Below are 25200 nucleotides of genomic sequence, written 5' to 3'. Positions count from 1 at the left end.
GACCAAGTCTTGATATGATAGCAGTAAGTTCGTCCGGTTGCGGTCACGTGCTACAGAAGCCCGTCCCCCGGTTGTCCTCCTGTTACATATAGTCACGTGATATGCTAGTAAATCGAATATGCATAGTAAACACGAACTTCATCCTCTTATTACATACCCCACATGGCATGAACTCGTATTGTCATTTCATGGATCCATCTTTTTTGATATATTCTACTGTGTTCAGTTGTCTGTGCTGCAGAGAGTTCTTAGTCGTACACGGCGTCCCCTTCGGCTCAACGAAGTTGCCGCGATATGATATATTATTAGAGTTGGCAAGGCGCCTGGTCCGGACAATAGCAGGTGTAAGTTGGCAACCATCGAAACAATGTAGATTAAAAGGGAGTCATACAGCAGCCTACAAACATCAGCATCCAAGAAAGCCCTGAGTGAGGTGTAGGCTGCTACTACTTATAGAATCCGAAGCTCTTTAATATAAGACAGTGGTCAACAACAACATATATTGGTGCTATACTCGAATATTTTTTTACCGTGATGAGGGGGAATAAGAGAATATTGGGAAGGGAAGCGCGATAACCCTAGACGAACTAGCGACAGGCGAACTAGTCAAACAAACAACATTATGTGATCCTGATGACTGCCCCGCCATCACACTTCCAAATATAACCGATAAACTCCGCGTGATCCAGCGCGCAAAATGGTATAGAAATCAGGACTTTGGGGTGTGGATGTAGGGACGGATGTAAGAGTATAAGTAAGCATGAGTTCGATCTTAAGCCATCAATGGTGGGCGGGTAACAGAGCTATGGAGCACGTGAATCCCATTACATTGGCGATTGCCTCGAGGAGCCTCCCTAGCCTTATGTAGCTCTCCAGGATTAGGTAGACTAGTCTGCACTGCAACCCCACTTAGTTCTCAGTCGCCTTGTTCGTCTGCACAAAGGATGTCTGGGACTGGGCTTGATGTCCGGAAAGTGTCTCCGCCGACACTTGGTGCATTGAGCGGCGAGGGTTCGGTGAACTGAAGTGTTGACGAAGTGGGAGATCCGCCGACGATACATCAGTGCTTCGAGTGATAGTTTTATGGAATGGTGCTCTGGCAGGCATGCCCGTCGGCATGGGCCCGGTTTGTCTCGGTACGGTCATAGGAATGCCAGGCGACTTGAGAACGTAGTCTTCGAACTCTTTCATAGTCCTTCGTTCTTCGCGCAGCTCTTCCCGTTCTTGACGCTCTTCTTTCGTCATGACGCAGTTTTGCAAGCTGACGCCGAGCACGACAACGTAGTATAGGCTGTTGAGCAGATTAGCTGGCCGTTCCCCCCCAAAAATGGTATCAGAGGATAAGGGCGTCCTCACATGAGAATTATCGAAAATGCAAACAGTGCCTTGGCTTGCATACAGTAGTGAACGTCTGATTTGACGGCAGCCACTGAGCATTTCTTCGTGATGTACCATGGTGCGCCCGGTTGAGGATGCTCGGGGTCAGACATGTCGGGACCGGCCTGATAACGAACGGAATAGATATACACGGCGATCAAGCCAGCGTGGACAAAGGCCGACAAGGGCGGAGTAAGCATGTGAAGGATGTGGACCGGAATCTTTGTAATCCACACGAAGACACTCAAAATTCCAAGGACGAGGTTGTACTCGGTGATGCTGTTCCAGTGTCAGTCATGACATAGGGGGGCTCTGGACCAGAAGGCTTTCACATACAATGAACTCCAGACAATGGGGGTCTTGAAGGATCGATAGTTGGCCGCGGCGTAGAGCCTTTCATTTGGCGAACTGTTGAACCCATTGTCGGCGCCATCCTGCCAGAGCTTCGTCCGGTAGAGGTCATGAGAGGCGATACCCGTAAGCGTGAGGATAATGACCGTAAGGGGCAGTTCGATGGTCATCAATATATACATCAAGTTGTGATTACGCCATTTCGTCGGGAAGAGATCACGAAGCGGCGGCATGCGCATGCGCATCATGACTGACGGTGTTGATTTATGCGAAGTCGTCAAAGCCAACTAGGAAGATAAACCACAATGGATAGTATCACGATGAAAAGTGTACTCGCTCTGATGGAGTGCCTGGGCTCGTGTTTCACCTGTGACTGGAGTCCAGGTCGGTTGTGGCTGTACGTTCAGCTCACTGGCATCAAACACCAAGTGCTAACACATAGATGAGAGCAAGGAGACAAAAATGGCTACCAGAGAGAGGAGCTCCGGATGATCAGCCGGGGAGATGGCGAGGATAAGAAGTCTGGCACCCCAGAAGCGCCGGCGTCCATCCTCTTGTGGTGCATGGTCCAGATGAGGAGAACGGCGCTATCACAGCAATGCAATGGCAAGCCAGGAAAGCGGGAAATGCAGTTGATGTTTCCCACGGGTTGCATTTGGCCAATGCTTGCCGTCTAGGAAGCGCCAGCATCGGCGCCAGGCCGGGGTCCATCACCAATGAGGCGGCAGAAGTAGCCGTTTGGTTGACAGCCGTCACACGCCTAGCGTGTGATGGGGAAGGCGATCTGCATGCTCCCAGCAACCCTCTACGCAACGAGACTAAGAGAGGAATCTGGCCGCCCGTTGGTGGGTGCGACCCATGAGAGTATCAGCTCTAATAGCTAATGACTACTCCGTATTAGATGGCTCAATACCTCCGTGCTAGAGGGAAGAAGTGTCGAGGCAGGGGGACGATGAGATGAGGGCGGTGTCCGGTCATGTGACTATGGCCATTCATTTTCATTGGAAGAAATGCTCGGGACTGTCCAACCAGAGTGCGAAGCGCCCAGGTGGAGCAAACTGGGAGACTGTAAGTAGTTGTGATTTACCTACTACTAGTACTGTTGTGAGTTGTGACTGCACCTGCATAAGAGAACTGGAGGAGGGGTTTGGCAGTCATTAGGGAACACCATAATTTCCCTGTTTATCTCACTGAGCCATATCGTTGAATCAGTAGGATGTGATGTTGAAGCACAAAGATGGGAACGAGTACATACAATGTGGAAGAGAAGGATAGTAAGTAGTACTTGGTTCCAGTTCGCTGCAAACAAACCAAGAAGGCACATGACATGCCCCAACGTCATCCATCTCGCCTCGACTCGACTACTAGTACTTTGTACTTCTACCAAACCGGCAATGCGCTCTTGTTAACTACATCACAGTCAATTTCTATGCAAAATAATGACTTACTCTAATCCATGTAAAGGCACTAAATGTTTATCCCGCCAGCTGGCCCTGTGAACCCTCTAAAAAACTACTGCTGCTACTACTATCTCCAAGAAGCAACCGTCCTCCGCAACATTCATTGGACCTCCGGATGCGGAGACTCCGACTAGTACTGCAGTGCCATCAACTGCTCCCAGTCCAATCTCGCCATCACCCATCAGCTCTCTTCTCTAAGCGCCAGCCATCGGCTGAGAACCAATTGTGCTGCCATCACCAAGCACACCACATGAGCTCCCCGACAAACCGGAAGGGCTCACTGCCCCATCAATTGCGCACCGCTGCCGAACCCCGCCAGAACCGACTGTACAATGTCCGGCTGTCGCATATCGAACAGGCCAACCCCTCCGTACGACTGCTACAGCTGACCATCCCCCCGGAGGTCCAGAATGTCGAAGATGATGAAGGTCAGGAAGTGGATGAAGTATGATTTTCTTTCCATAATGATATTTTTTCTACATGACCTTTCCAACCGCACACCTATAATCTCTACACTATCAGCGACATATCCACTTCCCGACCGACCGTATATACATACTATCATGCTAACACCCAACAGTTAGCCAACCCCCAACAACCCCTAACATTCCTTCCGGGTCAATGGCTGGACGTCCATATTCCCTCCATCCCCAACGCAGGCGGCTTCAGTATTACCTCCACTCCAGCCGACGCACAAGTCCTCCCATCCCTAGAATTCCCCGCCGAGGCAATCACAACTGATGAGACCGACGTGCCACCCATCGACCCGCGCGGTCGGCCACCCTACGTAGAGTTAGCCGTGCAATATGCGCCCTCCAACCCAGCCAGCGTATGGCTCTGGCGACCGGCGGATCAGATCCTAGGTACAGAACTTAGCATCCGCGTCGGAGGGAGTTTTGTATGGCCTCCATCTTCCCGCGTGGACTTGACGAAAGTTCGAAATGTAGTTTTCGTGGCAGGTGGAATGGGGATCAAGTGAGTGTTCCATGTCGACTCACCAAATAGAAAAGATGATTCATAACTAAATACTAACAAAACCATAGCCCACTGATATCCATGCTCTCGCATCTAAACAATGGCGACGAGATCGCTCTTCCTCACCCATCATTCAATATTCGATTTCTGTACTCAACGAAACTCCCACGGAAAGAAGAAGGAACAGTAACCGGGAATGGTACTAGTAGCCTGCAGCAGATCTTGTTTCTTTCACGTCTACGACAGATCATTGCGTCGCAGTCACAGGTTCGTCGATTGCAGATTAGCTTAGATCTTTTCATCACCGATCCTGGTTTGGATCGAAGTTCTCTTACTGAATTTGCGGAATCTGGGGATCTGACCCTGCACACGCGGCGGATCAATCGGGATGATTTACGCAAGGCGGTCAGTAAACCTGATGGTAGTATTGAGGCGGAAGAGACGGTGTGTTATGTGTGTGGTCCGCCTGGCATGACGGATGATGTGGTGAGCAGCCTTGAGGGCTTTCTCGGGGACACGGAGCGCGTGTATTATGAAAAGTGGTGGTGATAGAGTAGGAAGGAAAAGAAGATAAAAATAATCAATTTTCTCGAGAAATTGCCTGCTATCGCGGCCCACGCATCCTGAAGATGCTTGAATCGAATACTAATATGATACAAGGAAAAGAAAATGAATGCCCGCCGGTTAAGTCTCAAATAGGAACGAACGCCTCCCCAGTAATAGATGTAAGAGCCTCGAATAGATGATATCGTCCGAAAAGCAGCGCCAGATGCGTCTCGCGAGACCCAGCTCAAAAAGAAAGGAGAAATAATACCACTTCAGCGCCTTGGAAAGGCATCAATCTCCAATTCACTTTTCTTGTTCGGGCCCTTTGACAATGCCACCGTCGATAATCATCATCTCATCAATTTTGGCTTCCGTCTCGCCATACTCCAGCCGCTTGTATGTCACCACACGGCCAGGGTTCATGTCAAAATCATAGAACCGCACGCGGCGCACATAACCCCCGTATCCTCCGTACCCGCCGAAACCAGCGCCTCCTCCGTAGCACATCCACAGGGACGGCTTTTCCTCGTTATCTCGATTGAGCATGCAGTAGTCATTGACATGGTCACTGAAAGCGGGTTAGCAAAGAGTCATGGATGGATGGAAAAGACATCGCTTACTGTCCGCAGCTCACAAACAGGATACCCTCTTCCTCGAGGGCATCCTTGAAGCCCGAGTTAAAGCCCGGCGCTGTTGGGGCTTCTGTCCAGTTGCCCCGGTAGTAGTTATTGGGATCACGATACTCCGGCAATGGAATGTGAATGAAAGCCATGTTCATGTGCATGTGGGTGTATTCATGGTGCTTGGTCTTCAGCCCTTGAGCCGTGTTCTTGAACCACCGAATCTGACTCGGCTTGATCCAGTCATACCCGCGATAATTCCGCTCATCAGGAGAGTACGAGTGTGAGTCCAAAAGGTAAAGGGTTAGCGCGGAGTGGGTGGTGCTTCCGCGGCCAAGAATCTCGACATAATAGTTTCCGACTCCGTCGATTTCCTCGGGGCCGGCAGTAGATAAAGAGTACGGCAAATCCTCCAAGATAGTCATAAGCTCCGGTCGCTTCAGGTTACCCTCGTCATCATGGTTGCCGAAAATGGCCGCGTAGGGTATCTTGCGATCAACAAGGAGTTTAACGGACTTGAAAAGAGCACTCTGGGCATCCCTCGACGTCTCACCATTAACCTGGTCGCCACTTAATACAACAAAATCAGGCTGCTCTTCGTCTAGAAGCCTTTCCACGAACTCTAGCGTCCGAGGATCGGCTTCACACTTCTGTCCTGGAACGGGTTCAGCCGGGACGGGTTCACGGCAAGCTCCTAGGCCGGTGCTCAGATGCAAGTCAGCCAGCTGCATGATCTTGAAGCGCCCATTCTCGTTTATCCTGGGCACTGGTTTCTTCGTTTTGGGAGGATCTCCCCGACGAACGCTGATTCGAGTTTCCAGTTCCTCCGTACGGCTATCCAGTAGCAATGGAGTATCCCTGACTTCCCAGCCAATTCGCGGATCGACTGCATCGGCACCGAAGAGGACATCGATAGCGGTGATTGCTTTCCCAGAGTCACTCGCGTGGCGCTTAGCGGTTCGCTTGAGCCAGATACCACCGGGTCTTTGCTCCCATGTCTCTGCCTGGGCCTCAGGATCCTCCGAATACTCGGGAACAAGTCGGCTAATTTTAAGGTCAATAACAACCTTGTCTGTAGGAAGCAGTTCTTCCTCTTTCTTTCGCTCAAATCGAACAAATGCGCTTGAGGTCCAGCCGGTGCGGAGGTAGAGGTCTTTCTCGACCTGGGACCAGGACTCCTGGCTCGGTTGACAGTTTGAGAAAACGTTGATGGAGGAACAAGTCACAATGGTGACATCGGTGATGGCGAAGCCAGCATAGTGGGATGGAAGATGGCCGTGGATGGAGGCAGGAAGGACACGGAACCTGTTGTCCAAGGTCACGACGAGAAGAGCGATGAAAGATGCGAAAATCGCGAGCTGCACGCCCGCTCGAACCTATAGAGATATCCGATTAGCTCTAAAATCTTCTGATAGGAGCACTCCATGATCAGAAGAAAAGGGACATACAAGTCGGCGTGTCATGCTAGGAATAGTTGATACCCCTGGCCAGTTCTAATCAAATAAGAAGTGGCCGAGCGCAGAAGCATATTGAAACACAAAGCCGCAAGAAAGTATTGGGGCTCGCCACAGAGAAGACCTGATACTAGGTCATCTCAAGGGGCCATTAATTCGTAAGGAGGGGAAAGAAGGTGGTCAAGTGCCGGAAGATATCCTTCCTATTCATTCATTCAGCTCGGAGCCAATCCCTTTGGGAAGGCGGTCGGTCACATGTCAGTGGCCAGCCGGGGTGATAGTCAGCGACTAACCTATTCAGGTATAGCCAGTTAGACCCCTACGCTAGTCCTTTTCAGGATATAGATGGCACCTGCCACATAATATGTGTATCACTCCCTCGAATAACCTACTCAAGGATACTGGTATGTAAATAGAGTTATGCTACCGGTACGTACATACTCAGTTCATCTGTATCCACCACCATGGCAACTATGAAAATCAAATCTATGTCGGCTGAAAAGCATCAGCTGTTCTTGGGACGGACCGGGGGAATCTCCTCGACAGCAACACGGCGACTCGGGATTCTCTTGGTTGTACTCCGTAGTAAGAATGGATACCGAGCTATTAGGTACCGTGAACAGCCTATGCTAGCATGTTTTGAATGAACAAAAAGAAGCGGTTAGCTACGATAGCAAAAAGAGAGAAAAAGAAACAGATAGCATGTCCTGGTTTCGATCCAGGGACCTCCGGGTTATGAGCCCGGCGCTCTTCCCCTGAGCTAACATGCTTGGTGGATATTTTGAGTGTCTCAATTTTAATATATAATCCAGTTAATTTGTCAAGCCTACTAATCTATAGCATGTTTTAGATGAGGCTAATTCCCAATCGGCTCGCGTACCAGTAATCTATGTGACTGGAACTACTGCTTATGATATCCTTATTCGCTAGCCCATCATACTTTCCCCAGACGTTACAGGCTCGCCAGCTCCGTCTCTGCCTGGCAGTAATCACGGTCACGTGGCACGGAGATTCCATCTCCTTCCCGATCCCGCGGATCTTCCTACTAGTACGCTTTCTTGAGCCAGCCCCTTTTAATCGTGTATCTTCATTGCCTACGGAGTACGGAATCCACGTTTCTGCCGGGGTAGGCAACCTTCTCCAACTACATAGCCATGTCCAATATGATTTCCTCGACATTTGCCCCCAGTCTTTCGCGCCGGGACACCAAATCCAGCATCAGTCATGACCCATCGGTGGGGTCAATGCCACCCCCGTTAACGAGTGGTAGCGGATCACTTGGGCCTCAAAGCGCAGCAGCAATCTATCAGCACATCCACGATATGGCCGCTAAACGGATCTCTACACTGGGTTATCTGCGGAAAGCGCACGAAGGCCGCATCTACTGGTTCAATACAGTTCACTTTTCCCGGACCGATATCAGCCGACTGCCATACTTTGAGCCCCGTAAACTCGCCCGTCGCGCCATCAATTACCTTCTTTTGGGCCTCTCCCTGCCTCCGATTCTCGATGTCAGCACAACACCCGTGGAATTCCTTCGCGCACTCAACACCCTCTTGAATGAATTCGAGGCTTTTCAGCAAGTGCATCCTCCCGACGGCACCTCCTCCTCCACCCTCACTCGCGCCCGTATCCCACAGATGTTCAAGCGCGCCGCTCACGCCGGCACGAAAGCGCGCCGCACCAGTTCGGCCACAGAAATCGGCCTACCGATACAATCCAGTGACCCGTCGGATTTAAAGTCAATGGCGAGTAACTCAGCCAGCGCGGCGGCAGCGACCGTATCGTTTCCGCATACGGAGGCTTCGGAGCTCCTCCCCGGCGAGGAATACACATATCTTCTGACGCCATTGTTACCATTTGAACCGGACTATTTCGAAACATTTGTTACCCTGTGTGATATTCTGATTGACTGTTACACCCGATTGGTGTCGCTAGTCTTCACACCTTCAGTATGTACTGTCGCATTGGGGGAAATGTTTTCCAAGGCGGATGCCAAGATAAGGAAGATTATGGTGGCGGGGATCATACGCGAATTCGAAGATGCCAGCCGTCACCAGGCCAAGAGCGAACTCAATAGCGTTGGTCGCGTGGTTTTGGGTGGTTTGATGGGCTGATCGAAAATGATGACATGGGTTGTCAGGATTCCACTCTCCATGTCATTGCTCCGCTGGTGACAAACCGAAATGCGGGCGCTGGCAGCTCCCTAACCCATAGCAATTCAAGGCCAATGAGAGGCAAGTGATTGAGTCAGCTCAGCATCCAGCAAGCGATATCCTAGTCAACACGCACACCACCAACGTCGCTTCCATAGCGCGCCTCAGTAAGGTGAATCCGCGATACTTGACTCATATTCTCGTCCCATATATACAACACGGCATGCGACAATTACCAAGGATCTTGATATCGTTCGATTGATCAATCGCCCAACTTTGCTTGTTGAAAGTAAAACGATGGAAGACACAATTCATGCCTTCCTAACTCGCTCGAAGGAACGAGCTGAATTGCGGGCTCCAGCTTCTTTTAGCCCAGTGAGCTGCCGTGATGGCAAGCGACACGGACCTGAGAAAGCTCACAGGGTACCCTCCTATGCCCGCTCGACGGTGATAGGCTCATGCAACCCTGAAGACCGAGGCTCTCTTCCCCATAGTCGGCCTTGCGTTGCCTCGCATGAAGTGCGACGTGCTCAATGTTAGTGCGGCCGCTGGCATCGTTCGTACAGCTACCAAAAAGGAAATGCTGAAGATTGCTTGCGCAATGATATCGATATTTGATGCAATATAACTTCTGTGTTGGCCTGATCGAGCTCGGTATACGAGGTGCTAGCTGTGCAGGTGCTTCACTGTCTGAAGCAAGAAAATAGTCCAGAGCGCTGTGCCCGTTGATATGGCGCAAAGTTTACGACACACTAAGTAATGCAATTTCGCGTATTTACAGACCGTCTATACCTCGGCTGAACACGAAGAAATTATATGGCATCGGACCAACGTCGCAGGTGGCTCACCAGTTACTTGTAAATCACTATTGTCTATCTCTGCTCCTAGTTACTTCCTGCTCCTTAAATGCAAGTTCCCTGCCAGGCTTAGTCTTCCCGGGTAACCCAGACGGGGCGTAAATGGGGCCTCTAGGCAGCGTTACCTCAATAGCCTATGGTCCAAAGTGGTTCTGGCCTAGGTAGAGCCCACCTTCGATCTAGCCTTCCCGTCGGATCTCCATGTGAAGAACCTTACATATCTTATACCTACGTAGCCGCACGAAGCAGAAGCACTCAAGTAGCATGACTGCATGAGAGTTAATCAACTAGAAGGATATGTCCCCACAGCCGTACGGCTAGCCCCTTCTTGATTGACCCACCTTTTCTGAAACTTGCTGCAAACGGTCCTCTTGGCAGCATATGCCAGCTGGCAGCTGTATTATCTTCTGGCCCAGTTGCGCCCCACAACTCGCAGCTTGCTGCACCTTCGAATTATGCAACTTTCAGGTTAATCCCGTTTACCCCTACCTGAGCGAGATTTTTCATAGGAAATGAGACTCTGACCTTGCGACATTCTGGACTGTTGTACGTACCCTGACAGTGTGTTGCCCGTTATGTAGGTATACCATCCAAATTTGTACATTAGACGCCTTGGTTTGATAGTGATATTATTATTCCTTCTTTCAACGTGTGTTCCTGGAAGGGAACCTAAATGCCTGGTATATAGTAGGTGAACAGGTAGAGTCTCTCATTGTACCACAAAAGTCGCCGATCCCTAAGTCCAAGATATTTGTGATATAGTACAGCAACTATATAGTGTTTGTATATACTATGAGATACTATATATCCCGAACTGGATACAAAGGACTGTAGTAGTTTGAATCATACATGCTTATCCATAGGATAAATACTAAATCTAATTATACATATAATTGAGATTTAAGTATGATATACACTACTAGTATCATTAAACCTCTTGCTTAGGTCACTTTGTCTGGAAGCTCATCCAGGATAGTACTACTACCACCAGTAGATTACCACCGAATGTACGATCATGAATTTCGGGATTAAAAAGAGGGAAGCCACCCTTAGAAGAATGACCTAACCTCCGACAACATTGAACTTACCAGACCGGAATACCTTGGCTTTCCGCTGTTCACATCCGTATTGAAATTCGCTTTCTAGACCACGTGGAATTTCATGGCAAAACTATAATACCTGAGAGGCAATTTAGTGACGAAATGCATATGAGGCATTGACCCGAGAAGGAGAGTGTGAGCAAGGATAAACACACCCAGAAAGTCTACTTTATAATCAATCAGACTCTAGGAGGTCCCTCCAACAATACTCGACATCGTCCATGGATAGGCCTCTCGAACATGTGCTTTCCAGTCAACAATATAGCTATAGCAGCAAGTAAGTATGGCCTGCAAAAGATCGATGAGTAATTGACAATACTAGTCAAATGTACTTCTGCCTATTCCAAATAAGGAGATCATTGCTATCAAGTCATTAAAGTCATGCATTTGGCATTTTCGATTATAATTTTTATAGAAGTTATATGAATAAAATGAACATTGATAATGACTCACAGGGACAGTGTACTGAATGCATTTGGAAATTTTTGCTGTTCCTTCAGGAAGAACCCTTTCTTAAGATCCAGAAGGATTCTCGATATTAAAGCTGTGCTCTTCCTTGCACGGTGTAATGATCTCTTGTGAGTAAGGAGTTTTGGGGGAAAAGGTAGGAGGTGGCGTGAAGGGAGTGAAGGTTGAGAGATCCTGAGCCTTGAGAAGGGTACAATCAAATGAATCCAGAGAAAAGCCAAAATACATAGCCTTCTTGAATTGATTCATTCTATTTACATCAAGGATGAAGGGGTGAAATTATAGTACATGTTGGGCTTCTATCGCTTGGATAAAGACGTTCCATTACGCCGGTCTCATTTGATCACTGGGGTATACTTTAGAGGGAGAAAGGTAACGAAATTTTTTTCTTGAAAGAGAGTACACTCGACATCACCTCACAAACCTTTAGAAACTGTGAGGTAGTTGGGAAGCGACGGATGACTGAATGGAAGGTACCTAGACTGGTGACACAGTCGCATTCATCAAACACTATCACTATCACACAGCACTTGAGAGTTCGATCTGGAACTCGGTACAAGGTTTATGACTAGTGATCTCCTAACCAGCAATCAGCAACTCATGCATTGAGCTTAGTCCTCTTCATCTTGATCTTGACTTGTCAATAGCATTATTAGCATAAGGTGTGTACACTGGCCCATGCTGTGCTTAGCCATCGCGAATGATTGATTGGTCGAACTCGGCGGTTGCTTATCACATTTATTATAAAACATGTTACCTGTCTATTATCTATTTTCTGGGATATTTTTGTTGTTATTATCTCCCATGATTGTTATCTGTTTACACATTCTGCTGTGTATGACCGACTTTGCTGCTTCCCTTCTCCAGGGCTCTGCGTAATACCTCCTGCTTGGGTCGTAAATAATCTTACAGTACTTGCTGACGTGACTGACTCATAATAATATCATTGACACAGCAGTAAAGCGCACAAGAGCGGATAGAAACGAGCCTGAACAGCTCCTTGGCAAGAAAGCACCATATAGTAGGAGTGGACATTGCTCACCTAGCCCGGGATATGAAAACCCAACCTGCACATCACTGCTACTTTTCAGGTGGCTTAGGAAGGAAAGAAGCAGACTGCAGGATGGGTGAACTGCACCGTGCTGAAGGCTTGCAAGATAGCCTGGAGGGAGCTGAAAAGGTGACAGCTCCTCTGCCTATAGGCTTTATCAGCGTCTGTGCTGTTTCTTGGATGGTGTCACTGCTAATATCCAAATCAGTTGCCTAGTACATCCCGGCATCTTTCTGCCCGTCTTTTGCACCCGCCATTCTGACCGCCCTTGACAGGGAAACCCCATCAAGAAAAAAGCAAAAAGAAATTTAGTCAGACCGAGGTTCGACTGGGTGGCAGTAGCGATTCTCTCCCTAAGTGACCACTTCTTTCCCTTCGCGAAAGACTCCTTGGTGGCCTTCTTCTCCCAGGAAAAAGTGCCGGCTGCACAATCGCAGAAGCAAGGCAGAGGATGCGACGTGTGACAGGAGCTTAGAACTATCAACCTTGACCGCCCTTACCAGGTAATGGATGGAATGTCTCTCCGCTAAAGAAAGCTTGAACGGCACCGCCAAAAGTCGCGCCGCGCCGCGCCGCTCGCGCCGCTCCAAAGCTTTTTTCGGCGACTTTTTCTGAATTTTTTTTGTCTGACAGATTGTTCCCATTCACTCCCTTCAGATAATTTCTGCTGTCTCTACAGCTCTTTGTCAGGTCTTCAGACTTCACTGGGAGGCTGGTTTCTTTTAACTCGAAATGGGCAACTCGTCTTCGCAATATACTTCCCCAGGGCGTAAGAATGCCCCCGAAGATTCCGAAGAAGAGAATCGATCGGAATTGGAAATCCCTTCGACCCCTATAACACCTTTAAATGGCGCCAAGCAGAAGCTACAATCCAACAATACAACATCTGGACGGAAGAGGAGAGCTTTGAATAACACCACTGGAGACCGTAATATATCGCCTGCTTCACCGAAAACGTCTCTATCATCGCGGCATAATACATCCACTGATCGTCCGTCAAAGCGCAAGAAGGTCCGCGAGTCCAAAGGAAGCCAGATACAAAACGGCAAAGCAGACAAGGCCACGCACAAGCCCGACGTACTCACGCAGGATGTACCTTCAACTTCGTCTTCCCCAGGAACAGAAGATTTGATCGCCCCAGACCCAGGAAGCAAGGACCAAGAGAAAGGATCTGCCCAGGAGGAATCGGAAGCAAAGTTGAACACAGCATCAAAACAACCTTCCGAGAATTTCAAAGGCCTGGTGGATTTCAAAAAGGGCAAACGCGGTTCGGATGCCAGCAAAGGGAAAGAAAATAAATCAACCGGTTTCTTCACGCCAGAAGAAGTTAAAGCTCTGGAATCCTTCAAGCTAGATTTCTGCACCACCCACGGCATGGCAAGCGACACCTTTGACCTCATGATTCAGCATTCAGAAAGGGACAAGTCGAATCCCTTCCCTTGTCCCACGGATATTACCACCAAAGTGGCTTTCTGGAAAAACATCTATGAAATTATCCCACATCGCGATAAGAGATCGGTTTATCGGTTCATGAGACGACATTTCCAATGCACAACCCAGAAGCCACATTATTGGACTGCCGAGCAAGATGCCGAACTTATCTTGCTTCATGAGCGCCATGGGCCCAGGTGGGCTCACATCGCCAAAATGATTGGTAGAAGCGATGACGACGTGATACAGCGATGGAGAAATCACCTCGAACATCGCCAGACGATGAACCGAGGGCCCTGGTCTGAATGGGAAGTAGGTGCACTACTACAGTATCTACAGGACTGGTGGACCCATATGAAGAACCTGGGCCATGAAGTTGGCCGGGATATCTATGAGATAGATGAATCTAAGATTTCTTGGGGAGAAATCAGCAACCGCATGGAAAACTGCCGTTCCAGGCAGCAGTGTGGAGACAAATTTCGCAAGATTAGGCGCAAGGTCTTGACTCGGCGTAGCATGGGGAATCCGGATGCTTTCTACGACCCTGTTGTGGAGGCAAAACCACCCAAGCGTCGAGGTAAATCGAAATCAATCACGCCTTCTCAGAGCCAATCAAACAAGCACTTCAAAAGTTCCGAATATGTTGATTCCGATGACGAATCAGGGGAAGAAGGAACCGAGAGCGACAAAATCTCCAGTCTGGATCGATCAACGTCCAAGACTGATGACAGTTCGTCTTTAAGGTCGCTTGAAACTGCGCCGAAGAAAGTGAACCATCCAGTCCATTCTCAGGAAGACAGCGATAAGCCCGACCCGGATACTTCCATCTCCGGATCAGAAGAATCAAATTCCGAGTCCGAAGCAGAGAAATCAATTTCTGATGATGACACCGGTAGTATTCGTTCAATACAGTCGTCCGGAAAGAAGCAGTCTTCGGGACACAAGCGCAATGGAAGCCTTAAAAGACAACGGCGGTGAATGTGGAGAGATGCCCTTGCACGGGGGAAGTGAACAACGAAAGAACTCACTCTGAAACCGCTTCCTCCGCTTCAAGAGGCGATGCAATCCGCAAATAGCGATTTCTTAGCCTACCATCACACCAGCAAGCATACCGAGACACCAGCAGAAAAGCCAGCTAGCAAACACTCGGACCGAGCAACATTTCAACCAGGCCTGTTGCCAAGCCCGACATCTCCGATATTATCTGTGTCATTTGATGGATCCCTCATCGAATCATCAATGCTCACATTGTAGAAGATGTACTGGATCGGAAACGGCAGCGGATATTTGTGGGTGACCTGTATTGGGCCAGGGTTCCGTGATGCGTTGGGTCAATTTTTGGCGTTTCGGAACAAGGCAACAGAACTTAGCCAGCGGCACGCGCCGTTTTCGGACGTCCTTCTAGAAATAGATAGTTGCCAAAGGGGCCGGAGATGTCACGGAAAATGATGGGATCTGCGTCCCCTGCCGTCAATGTACGGTGGGTTTTAAGGGAATGAAGAACTGTGTACATGAAGAAAGAAAGTTGTGTAGATTACACGGAGCGATATTACTTATTTGAATTCCATTTGCTGTATCCAAATAGACAGGTAGTAGATAGTAAATAGTAGATAGTAGATTGATCGATCGATCGATCGATGGCCGGCTGCAGAGAAGTGGCAGACATTCACGTGACTGCTGGCCAGACTAACCCGCGTTTCCTTTTTCCCCCGTGACAAAGTCAGGTCAAGACAAGCCGTGTGCTACTCGGGACTAGTCCAACGTTAAAACCTGCGAGATAGAGTCCTGAGATGCTGATTAGGCTCCAATGAAATTGTCCGTGGACAGCATGTCTCTTAATTCCGCCCTCGACCGATCGGCATAGCGCCTTTTTACCCTCCGTTTCTTCTGCTGATACCTTTTTTTTTTCTTTTCTCTGCTGCGCCAATCCTGGCTTCCTTTGTCGATTGTCAAGCTTCCAATCGAAATTTTTCACAGCAACCACATATTTCAAGTGGGTGCTCACCGACATAGTGGAGGCCTAGCAATCTCGGTTTCAAAGCTAGCCACTTTATCATACCTAGACCATCCCATCCAACCGAGTCGTCATCCCCCCCCTCCGCCGCTGGTTTCGCCTGTCTTGTCTTCTTGCATCTCGGGGCTTCCCGTCCTCTCTTTCTTCTCCACGACCTTTCTGTGTCCCCTTATCTGCGCCCGGCCTCCAGCATCCCCTCTTTCCTTTCAATATAACTCTCCTCAAATCATGTTGATCCTCGTTCCCTCAGCTCAAAGTGCTGTTGCGATTGTGGGTCTCTGACCTGCAGCGACTTTGGCCGGGTCTGCGTCTTCTTTTCCTTCCTCCTCGTACATATTGATCGGCAAGCTTCCGTCTTCATTCGGCAGCCCCTTCGTTCTTCGAACTCTCCCATCCGTTCTTCTCCTACCGATACAGTTTTCCTCCCTGCAAATTCAAAGTGTCCCAGTCGGTGCGGGTGAAACCGCAGGATGTTTTCCGCCGTGCTGCGGCGGGCGACCTCGGTCACTTCACGCTTCACCTCCCGCATTCCATGGCTAAAGAATCTGCGCATGAATTTTGTTCTCATCCACTATGTCTATATCATCGCCACCGCTTTGCTTTCCTCAGTCATCATCTATCCAGGGGCTAATCTAGATTACACCGATGCCCTCTTCCTATCGGCCGGCGCCGCCACCCAGAGCGGTCTCAACACCGTCGACCTCAATACACTGCATACCTACCAGCAGATCGTTTTGTACGTGGTCTCCATGCTGACCACTCCCATCTTCATTCACACTGTGCTGGTCTTTGTGCGTCTCTATTGGTTCGAAAAGCGATTTCAGCATGTCGTTAGCGATGCGCGCGCCCTTCGCCATACTCGCTCGCGCCTCCGTACCATAAGCGAAGATAAGGATGGTCAGTCTTCTTCCCGGGAAGAAGCTGGGGTCGCTGGTCGGTCTATCGTTGTCTTGCGCGACACACTAGGTCAGCCGGGGAGCCGACAGCAGGTCAAGGAGAAATCCGGCGAGGACTCGCCCCCCGCGTCTCCCACCGCGCGGGATCCACCCGAAAAATTGGGCGAAGATGCGAACAATGCCCTCAATCAAAAGTTAGCAATTGGACTGGGAAATAGTTTAGGAAACCTTCGTGTGCCGGCTCAGCTGAGCCCAGAACATCACATTGCATTCCTGGAGAATCAACGGAGGAACAAAGGTGCGCTGCGGATACCTAGCCCTCGGGAGTATGACAACGGTGGCGCACCACAGGTGTTGGAGGAGGAAGAGGAGGAGACAAATCGACCTGTTCGCACGTCTAGCAACTCCTCGAGTTCCGAGCGCAGCCCATGTGATATGAGCAAAGAAGACGAGAATGGCAAGGATGAGGACGACGAGGACGAGGATCAGGACGAGGATAGGCCGCGCAGACTCGACGGGCCCCATATCACGATTAACGAGCCAGATATGATTCGGACGAGGACGCGGAACTCTACTTTCCCCCGATTAGATACACGTCCCACTTTCCGTGAAACAAAGAATGATAGCGATGCCTCGCAACTGGGTCGCTTGACATCGCGGCGACCAACCTTACACAATCTTTTCCGCACTCTTACGCAGGAACGTGAACGGTCAACACAGCCGTATCTCAGCTGGAATGCCACGGTCGGTCGGAACTCCAATTTTGTCGACCTGACCGAGGAACAACGTGACGAGCTCGGCGGGATCGAGTATCGGGCATTGAAGACTCTGGCAGTAGTACTAATCTCCTACTATGCCTTCTTCCACATTCTCGGCATCCTGTGCCTCGTGCCCTGGATTATGACCACACACTGGGGCAAGGTGGTCGAGGAAATCGGTCAGGGTCGCCCTTGGTGGGCCATTTTCATGGCTCAATCGGCTTTCAACGATGTCGGCTTCACTCTCACGCCCGACTCACTATCATCATTCCAGAAAGCAATATTCCCGCTCCTGCTTATGACGTTTTTGATCATTATCGGGAATACAGGGTTCCCTTGCATGCTGCGCCTGATTATTTGGGCTCTGTCCAAAGTGACTCGTGCCGAAACCCCGCTATGGGAGGAACTCCGCTTTCTGCTGGATCATCCACGCCGATGCTTCACTCTACTCTTTCCGAGGAATGCCACGTGGTGGCTCTTTGCGATTCTAGTGGCCTTGAATGGCATCGACTTGATCTTTTTCATTATTCTGGACTTGAATGATTCGGTCGTCACATCCCTGCCCACTGGTATCCGTATCGTGGACGGTCTGTTCCAGGCCGCCTGTACTCGAACCGCCGGATTGGCTGTTATCTCTGTATCAGACCTACACCCGGCTGTGCAGGTGTCCTACTTGATCATGATGTACATATCCGTGTTCCCCATCGCCATTTCCTTACGACGCACCAACGTATACGAGGAAAAGAGTCTAGGCATCTACGCCTCTACCGAGGATGATGAGTCGGATGAGAACCAGACACCGCCCAGCTATATCGGAGCGCATTTGCGCAAACAGCTCAGTTTTGATCTGTGGTATGTGTTCCTGGGCCTGTTCATCATCACTATTGTGGAAGGCAAGCGCCTCCAGCAGCAAGATGAATATTCCTTCCAAGTGTGGTCCGTGCTGTTTGAAGTTGTCTCAGCATATGGCACCGTTGGTCTTTCGCTCGGGTATCCCGGAGTCAATGCATCCTTCTCCAGCCAGTTTCAGGTTCTTTCCAAGCTGGTCATAATTGCGATGCAAATCCGAGGTCGTCATCGTGGCCTGCCCTATGCCTTGGACCGCGCGATTCTTCTCCCTTCGGAATCCTTGAATCAGAATGAGATCGCAGACGCAGAACGGCGCATGCGCCGTCGCACCTCTAGTCTTAGTCAGATGTCCATGGACCGCCAGCAATCCCAGGGTCGACCGGAGCACGGGGCTTCTACCAGTCTCGATCCGAAGGACCGCGCAAGCCAGACATGGAACCATGGCGACATCATCCGTCGCCAGTCGACCATGCGGTCACAGCGCTCGCAGCGCTGAAAAGTATTTTGGTTATGGTGGCATAGTTTTGCTTCTTAGACTTGGGTGGGAACTTGTCCGTTTGTCTGTTTTGTCTCGTCCTCCCACCTCGGCAACTTGCGGGCCACGCCAGACGTCTCGTGATATATAGCAGTTAAGGATTTGCTCTGCAGTCAGGTACCTTACTGGTCCTCCAACCGAGGAAAAGGGCCATATTCTTTGACCTGATCGATCCCGCTTGCTATATAAGATGCTGTCCATGCAGTCTTTACTTGGCCACCTGACGCAACATTATGATGCTAAACACGATTGGATCACTGAGCAGACGGAATACAAATTTTTATGTACATATACGAACCGAACACAACACTAGAGAAAGATATAGAATGTAAATGAGTGTAACAACAGCCAGTTTCTACCTTTACTCCTTGCCACCGGCACACAGCAAGTTGCCTACAAGCTATCAGTCTTCGTCCTGGGTACTTGGCCCTGATGTTTCGGAAAAGTAAATAGAAGCACGCTTCGCGCCCGTCATTTAGCAGTCGAAAGTGTTGAATTTCTCGACTTCATCGAATACTGTTTCTGTTCTTGCTGCTGTATAATCTTATGGCGATTAATGCTGTCTCGATAGTCTCTATATAACCCTGGCAGTGTACTTGTATCAAAAACTGGGTCGTAGAACGAAGGATACGCATTTTCGTAAATTATACCATCATTTTCCAAGATCATCAGTCAATGATGGAATCTACCATGTAGACTAACAGGTTGTGATGGTATAGTTATGTGACCGTCCTCGGACTATTGTTATTCCCTGCAGCCTGGGAACCTTGGTTCGATAGCGGGGACATTCTCCCTATCAACTATCTACTACTACTCACCATCTACTATTGGTATTACTACGGGATCATCCCCCCTCAAACTTCAGGAACAGCATCGGCAAGCCACCTACGTATCTCTACTTAGCTCTGCTTTGCTGTAATAATTTCAGAGCTCCTCAATCATGTCGGCCCAGGAACCAGACGATTATTACGACTTCGGTTCCTTCCGCCGACCGGTGACCACCTCCAGCCCTCAGGCTCAACTCTGGTTCGACCGCGGTCTCATCTGGACTTATGCCTTCAATCACGAAGCAGCGGCTAACTGTTTCCAAAAAGCCATCGCACATGACTCGACCTGTGCGATGGCATACTGGGGTCTTGCATACACATTGGGTCCTAACTACAACAAAACTTGGCAGTCTTTCGACGAGCAGGACCTCGAGGTCGCCGTGCAGCGTACCCACGAAGCTGTCGCAGAGGCCCAGACGCACGCCACAACCACCCAGCCCGTGGAAGCAGCGCTTATCGCAGCCCTGCAACACCGATACCCTCAGAACGTGGCTCCCGATGACTTTAACGGCTGGAATAAGGAGTACGCTGACGCCATGGAATCTGTTTACTTACGCTTTCCCAATGATTTAGATGTGGTGGCTTTGTATGCGGATGCTCTCATGAATTTAACTCCATGGGCCCTCTGGGACTTACGTACTGGTCAGCCTGCAGCTGACGCGCATACTGTGCAAATCAAGAAAGTCTTAGATCTGGCGCTGACCCAGGACGAGGCTCTACGACACCCGGGAATCCTGCATCTATACATTCACTTAATGGAGATGTCCAGTGAGCCGGAAGCAGCACTCAGGGTAGCAGACCATTTGCGGGGGTTAGTACCGGATGCAGGCCATCTTAATCATATGCCATCGCATTTGGACATTCTCTGTGGTGATTATCGACGGGCAATTGCATCGAACTCGGACGCAATTCGAGCAGATGAGAAGTTCCTCGCCCGTGAGGGCGCAGTCAATTTCTATACGCTATATCGATCGCATGATTATCATTTCAGAGTATATGCGGCGATGTTTGCGGGGCAGTCGCAAGTTGCGTTGGACACGGTAAAGAGTCTGGAGTCATCCATTCCAGAGCAGCTCCTGCGTATCGAATCCCCGCCTATGGCTGACTGGCTGGAAGGCTTTGTGAGTATGAAGGTGCATGTCCTGATTCGCTTTGGACGTTGGGAGGATCTTCTTGCCCTTGAATACCCGCATGACACGCAGCTATATTGTGTCACCACTGCAATGATCCAGTACGGGAAGGGAGTGGCGTTGGCTGCGCTTGGGAGGATAGATGAAGCGAGTCAACAGAGCGCGCTGTTTAAGGAGGCTGTAAAGCGTGTACCCTACAGCCGAATGTTATTCACCAACAAGTGTCTGGACATCTTGGCCGTGGCTGACGCTATGCTGGATGGGGAGCTCGAGTATCGCCGTGGCAACTATGATGTGGCCTTTACCCATCTACGGCGATCTATCACCCTGGATGATGGGTTACCGTATGACGAGCCGTGGGGGTGGATGCAACCGACCCGTCATGCGTACGGTGCGCTCCTGCTAGAACAGGGACATGTCCAGGAGGCAGCAGCGGTATACCAGGCTGATCTTGGGTTTGACGACACGCTGCCTCGTGCGAGGCAGCACCCGAACAATGTATGGGCGCTGCATGGATACTACGAATGCCTGAACAGGCTGGGGCGAACGGCTGAAGCTCAAATCGTGAAGCCTTTCTTGAAACAGGCAGTTGCAACGGCCGATGTTCCAATCAGGTCGTCGTGCTATTGTCGTCAGGGAAATGCGGGATCATGTACTACGCAAGAAACTAAACCGCCGGCCGCTCGGTTCTAGACAGTATATTCATTGTTTGGTTCTACATTAGATTGATATACCCCATCAATTGTTTTCTCAGGCTTGCTCGAAGAGACGAGGATAGACGCAGGCTGCAGCTCCCTTATAGGACCATCAGCGAGTTACCATACCTTGAAGCGACTCTGAGATGAGACCTTACCGAATGTCAGTCTTACGACTCTCGCCGGGTAGGCTTTGACACCTGCCTCAGTAGCGGGGAGTGATTATTTGAAACTGATAGTCGCTTTCAACCTCATAAGCCTTGCGTCGCCATCAGGAAATGCTCATTGAAGACGACGCTTCGTGCAGAGGTATTCGCTTGGTCGGAAAGGCTTACGCCTCTGACCGTTTCCCCCTCCTCTGTGCGCAGGGGCTGACACTACTCCCGTACATCTTCGGACAAGCCTACAATTCGCATCCATTCTGCGTTGATTTGCCATAACACTGCTATGGTCTCTCACATCCAACTCTGCTGCTCAGCATAAGACAAGGGCCGACTTTCGAGATTAGCAACTTGGCTCCGTCATCACGTATATATACTTTATTCTAATTCACTATCGGAGGCTCACCAAACACGTGAAGGCTCACCTGAAGCTGAAAGCGGAGGCTGCCTGAATCCAGACATTCACTCAGCAGGCCCTGGCGTTGGTAGCCAAGCTCATGGACTACTCCATGTCCTAAGCAGGGAACCAGACCAGACAGGTCTTGGGACAATCTCGGAAGTAGTAACGCCAGGAGCCAGGACGACCTTTTAGCTAGGTGCAGATCTAATCCGACTCTCTTGCTTGATTTATCGTTCTCATACCTTGCCGTAATCCCTAGTTCAGTTACTTCAGTACTCATCCCCACCCACATTGTCGGCCCATATAATAAAAACGCGACATAGGTCTTGTAGCACATAGAAACCCTCTATGAAGAATCTACTGGGCCCTGCTGTCAGAAACAAGTGTGCTCAATAAGGTCTTTAGCAACATTTCCAGCTAATATCACTGCTATCAAGATCCTCTGATGTATAGATTCTGGCCTTTATATGCAAGCTAGTGCGGAACATGAAAATTTAGTATGTAACACACTGTCCGGAAATCCCACCCAACGGCAAAAATCCGCCACCTTGAAATTTCGAGGAGAATGAGGATATACGGAAGATATGCTCGTCAGGTGTCTTCCGTCTGCCACTATGTTAATAAGAGCTTTGCAATGTAGATAGTATACATTTGGCCTTTGTTCATGTCTTGCGTATCTTCTTATCTTTGATTATTAGTACTGCACGAAATACCTGTTCCTCGAGGTCTTTCTCCGTTCTTTTAGGCGTGAGCATTCATAGTTCTTCCTGTTTTTCTCGACATCTGTTATCGTTTAGTTACTTCTCACATAATACTTTAGTCGTTCATGATTGTATGATCCAATCTAATATGTTGTCCGGTGTCTACACCTCTATCTCTGTCATAATAATGTAGGAACCACAGCAGGTGAACATATATGCCTTCCTAGTCTTGATCTTCTCTAAAATGGTCAGTTTTCTATACACTGTAGACACTATTAATTAGCCACTGATATTTAGAATCATTATCCCTCAGATGATGACTTTCCGTTATAGGACCGTTGTACTCGTTTAGCATAGGAGTGATCATGTTAGCCTATTTCATTAAAGTAATCATAATAGCAGCAAGCGACTCCTGATGGGACGGTGTGATTACTGATGGATCACATGTGTACAATATCCTTGCCCAATATTTACTGGCACTGATTACCTAGTACCGCTGGATATTCCCTTATTTTGGTTGCAAATATGCAGTTCGTTTTATTGGTTGCAAATATAGTGAATATGTACTTGAACCTATTCCACTCGATCTGGAATTAGTGGAGTGCTGTTAGTAGTGCTATTAGTAAAATTGTCTTTCGATTCTATCTGCACCTAAAATAGATGTGTACTATATCTTAACCAGGCCTTGCTTCAATATGGTAATACCATATATGTCAAGAGGAGTTAGTGTCTTGTCGTTCTGCATATCTTCCTGCCGTCATCTATTTTTACTTCTGCTCCTACATCTTTCTATCTTGGCTTTGACTCTGGCCATCTGACCATATGGTTGCTGGCGAGTTAGCTTGAGTGGTTGGCCTTTGGAAAGAGCAGAAATAGGCAAGTATTGAATTGAAAGCATGTCAGGGAAAAGTGGCGTGTTGGGAACATGAAGGATGTTATTTGTTGGCTGCTGAGTTGATCAGGTATCCCGGCTACTAGTGCTGACCGCCAGCCCAGCTTGCCCCAACATCCTTTATTTAAACCACTCAGATGGTGTCGTTGACCTTGCTTTCCTGAAACCTCGAAACACCCTTTCATGATGGAAGGCTTCGGCGAAGTGTTCCTTGCGCGACCGGAATACCAAGTCATCAGTGAGCTGGTACATAATCCTGGTGTCTCACCAGCCGAGGCAGTCCAAAATCTGCTTCGGGTGCGCGAGGTCTTACACCAGGAGGGAGGGGAACCCCCGACTGAAATCGATGGCACACACACATGGATTGCCATGGTCACGGTTGTGAAAATTGTGAATCTTACTCCAGCTGCGCAGCAGCACAAGCTTATCGAATTCATTGCCCATCTTCAACGCACCAAGATTGTCGATCCTGATACGGGCCAAGAGCCAACGTCAGAGGGCATGAAGTTATGGACTGAACTCCCCTATCTCGGGGTCTACTTGAGGGATATGTATTCTTTCACATACGACCCCAGTACGTTACACCTATTCACTTAAATTCACCTATTCACTTATAGAGTTCTTCTATTTCTTTCTTTCTTTCTTTCTTTTTTTCTTGCTTTTTTTCTTGCTTTCTTATTGTCGGTTGATTCCACGGCTAACCCTGCAATTGGCGTCACGTACAGAGTACGCCCAGAAGGTCGACGATGATCCCCGGAAGGAGTATCCTCCACGCGAACTCCAGGAGTGGGAGAATCGAAATGCGTTTATGGCGCAGCTGACCGCGAAAGCAGACCATCTCGGCCATGCCATTGACGCATCACTATATGCGCTGTGGGCGTGTCGAGAAACGTTTGAGGAGAGTGATCTACTGGTAGAAGAGGCCGTGCGTATTTCATGTATCTGGTATATCTACGCCGGTCAGCGAATATGGGAGAACTGTCAGGTCCAACGAACATTCGGAGACGCCGATGATCCTCCTCCGCGACCGCGCTTCACGATGGAAAAGTGGCATCTTTGGAAGGATGGCTTGAAGGCGGCGCAGGTTCATTTCTCCCGGGTGAGTACGCAAGAGATGATACAGAAGGCGTTGGCAGAGATTGAGAAAGCGGAACGTGGGGAGTGAGATTGCCCATATATCCAGTCGTGGAGTTGTGGATGTATTTAGGTCGAAGTACTGATCACTTCAGATCTACTCTTACTAGTTGTGAGAACAATACTGGCCAAGTATAATGTGGAGCTTGCAATTTAGATCACAATTTTCTACGGGAGGTATCAATGCATGGGGTAATAACCGCCTGATCAGGACTGTTGCATGTTGCCGAGTGCGTATAAGTGCTTTTGTGATCAGTAATGTCTTCATCCAACATAAATCTTATTCTCGTAAACCCGAGAAAGTTTCTCAGTGTAGTAGGCATTTGATGCCATTGTATAATGCTATTTCCATCATCTGAGCT

General features: G+C 49.2%; 10 protein-coding genes and 1 non-coding gene across 11 annotated transcripts; 7 read left to right on the top strand and 4 right to left on the bottom strand.

The window, feature by feature from the left end:
- Positions 1-475: 475 nt before the first annotated feature.
- BO85DRAFT_452411 (uncharacterized protein) lies at positions 476-2459 on the bottom strand. Its single transcript, XM_025660816.1, has 3 exons — positions 1714-2459; positions 1357-1656; positions 476-1291 (listed from the first exon to the last, which is right to left on the bottom strand). Exons 1-3 carry the CDS (start codon positions 1971-1973, stop codon positions 910-912), a joined length of 942 nt encoding a protein of 313 aa, XP_025512466.1. The 5' UTR covers positions 1974-2459; the 3' UTR covers positions 476-909.
- Positions 2327-2684, top strand: BO85DRAFT_462212 (uncharacterized protein; the record flags this gene model as incomplete). Its single annotated transcript, XM_025661833.1, has 2 exons — positions 2327-2577; positions 2630-2684. The coding sequence occupies 2 exons, from the start codon at positions 2327-2329 to the stop codon at positions 2682-2684; spliced, it is 306 nt and encodes a 101-aa protein (XP_025512465.1).
- A 21-nt stretch (positions 2685-2705) lies between these two features.
- On the bottom strand, positions 2706-3186 carry BO85DRAFT_104983 (uncharacterized protein). The gene has a single exon (XM_025653813.1). It carries the CDS (start codon positions 3068-3070, stop codon positions 2822-2824), a length of 249 nt encoding a protein of 82 aa, XP_025512464.1. The 5' UTR covers positions 3071-3186; the 3' UTR covers positions 2706-2821.
- Positions 3187-3438: 252 nt separating this feature from the next.
- BO85DRAFT_462211 (FAD-dependent oxidoreductase) lies at positions 3439-4712 on the top strand (the record flags this gene model as incomplete). Its single annotated transcript, XM_025661832.1, has 3 exons — positions 3439-3633; positions 3769-4163; positions 4232-4712. The coding sequence occupies 3 exons, from the start codon at positions 3439-3441 to the stop codon at positions 4710-4712; spliced, it is 1071 nt and encodes a 356-aa protein (XP_025512463.1).
- Positions 4713-4718: 6 nt separating this feature from the next.
- Positions 4719-6977, bottom strand: BO85DRAFT_427631 (metallophosphoesterase family protein). The gene is made up of 3 exons (XM_025658164.1): positions 6778-6977; positions 5330-6705; positions 4719-5277 (listed from the first exon to the last, which is right to left on the bottom strand). Exons 1-3 carry the CDS (start codon positions 6790-6792, stop codon positions 5013-5015), a joined length of 1656 nt encoding a protein of 551 aa, XP_025512462.1. The 5' UTR covers positions 6793-6977; the 3' UTR covers positions 4719-5012.
- Positions 6978-7481: 504 nt separating this feature from the next.
- On the bottom strand, positions 7482-7553 carry BO85DRAFT_t230. The gene has a single exon. It is a non-coding gene; the product is annotated as a tRNA-Met (tRNA).
- A 296-nt stretch (positions 7554-7849) lies between these two features.
- BO85DRAFT_104971 (uncharacterized protein) lies at positions 7850-9068 on the top strand. Its single transcript, XM_025653812.1, has one exon. It carries the CDS (start codon positions 7938-7940, stop codon positions 8898-8900), a length of 963 nt encoding a protein of 320 aa, XP_025512461.1. The 5' UTR covers positions 7850-7937; the 3' UTR covers positions 8901-9068.
- A 3672-nt stretch (positions 9069-12740) lies between these two features.
- BO85DRAFT_104966 (MYB DNA-binding domain protein) lies at positions 12741-14964 on the top strand. Its single transcript, XM_025653811.1, has one exon. It carries the CDS (start codon positions 13148-13150, stop codon positions 14822-14824), a length of 1677 nt encoding a protein of 558 aa, XP_025512460.1. The 5' UTR covers positions 12741-13147; the 3' UTR covers positions 14825-14964.
- Positions 14965-16094: 1130 nt separating this feature from the next.
- On the top strand, positions 16095-18865 carry BO85DRAFT_104946 (potassium ion transporter). The gene has a single exon (XM_025653810.1). It carries the CDS (start codon positions 16331-16333, stop codon positions 18857-18859), a length of 2529 nt encoding a protein of 842 aa, XP_025512459.1. The 5' UTR covers positions 16095-16330; the 3' UTR covers positions 18860-18865.
- Positions 18866-19838: 973 nt separating this feature from the next.
- On the top strand, positions 19839-21548 carry BO85DRAFT_378961 (TPR domain protein; the record flags this gene model as incomplete). Its single annotated transcript, XM_025656319.1, has 1 exon — positions 19839-21548. The coding sequence occupies one exon, from the start codon at positions 19839-19841 to the stop codon at positions 21546-21548; it is 1710 nt and encodes a 569-aa protein (XP_025512458.1).
- A 2288-nt stretch (positions 21549-23836) lies between these two features.
- Positions 23837-25057, top strand: BO85DRAFT_427618 (DUF3632 domain-containing protein). The gene is made up of 2 exons (XM_025658163.1): positions 23837-24278; positions 24430-25057. Exons 1-2 carry the CDS (start codon positions 23888-23890, stop codon positions 24867-24869), a joined length of 831 nt encoding a protein of 276 aa, XP_025512457.1. The 5' UTR covers positions 23837-23887; the 3' UTR covers positions 24870-25057.
- The last annotated feature ends 143 nt before the right edge of the window (positions 25058-25200 follow it).

The sequence above is a fragment of the Aspergillus piperis genome, assembly GCF_003184755.1.
Source record: "Aspergillus piperis CBS 112811 unplaced genomic scaffold BO85scaffold_19, whole genome shotgun sequence".
NCBI lineage: Eukaryota > Fungi > Ascomycota > Eurotiomycetes > Eurotiales > Aspergillaceae > Aspergillus > Aspergillus piperis.
Note: the sequence above shows the minus strand (reverse complement) of the source record. Positions and strands in the feature narration are given on the sequence as shown.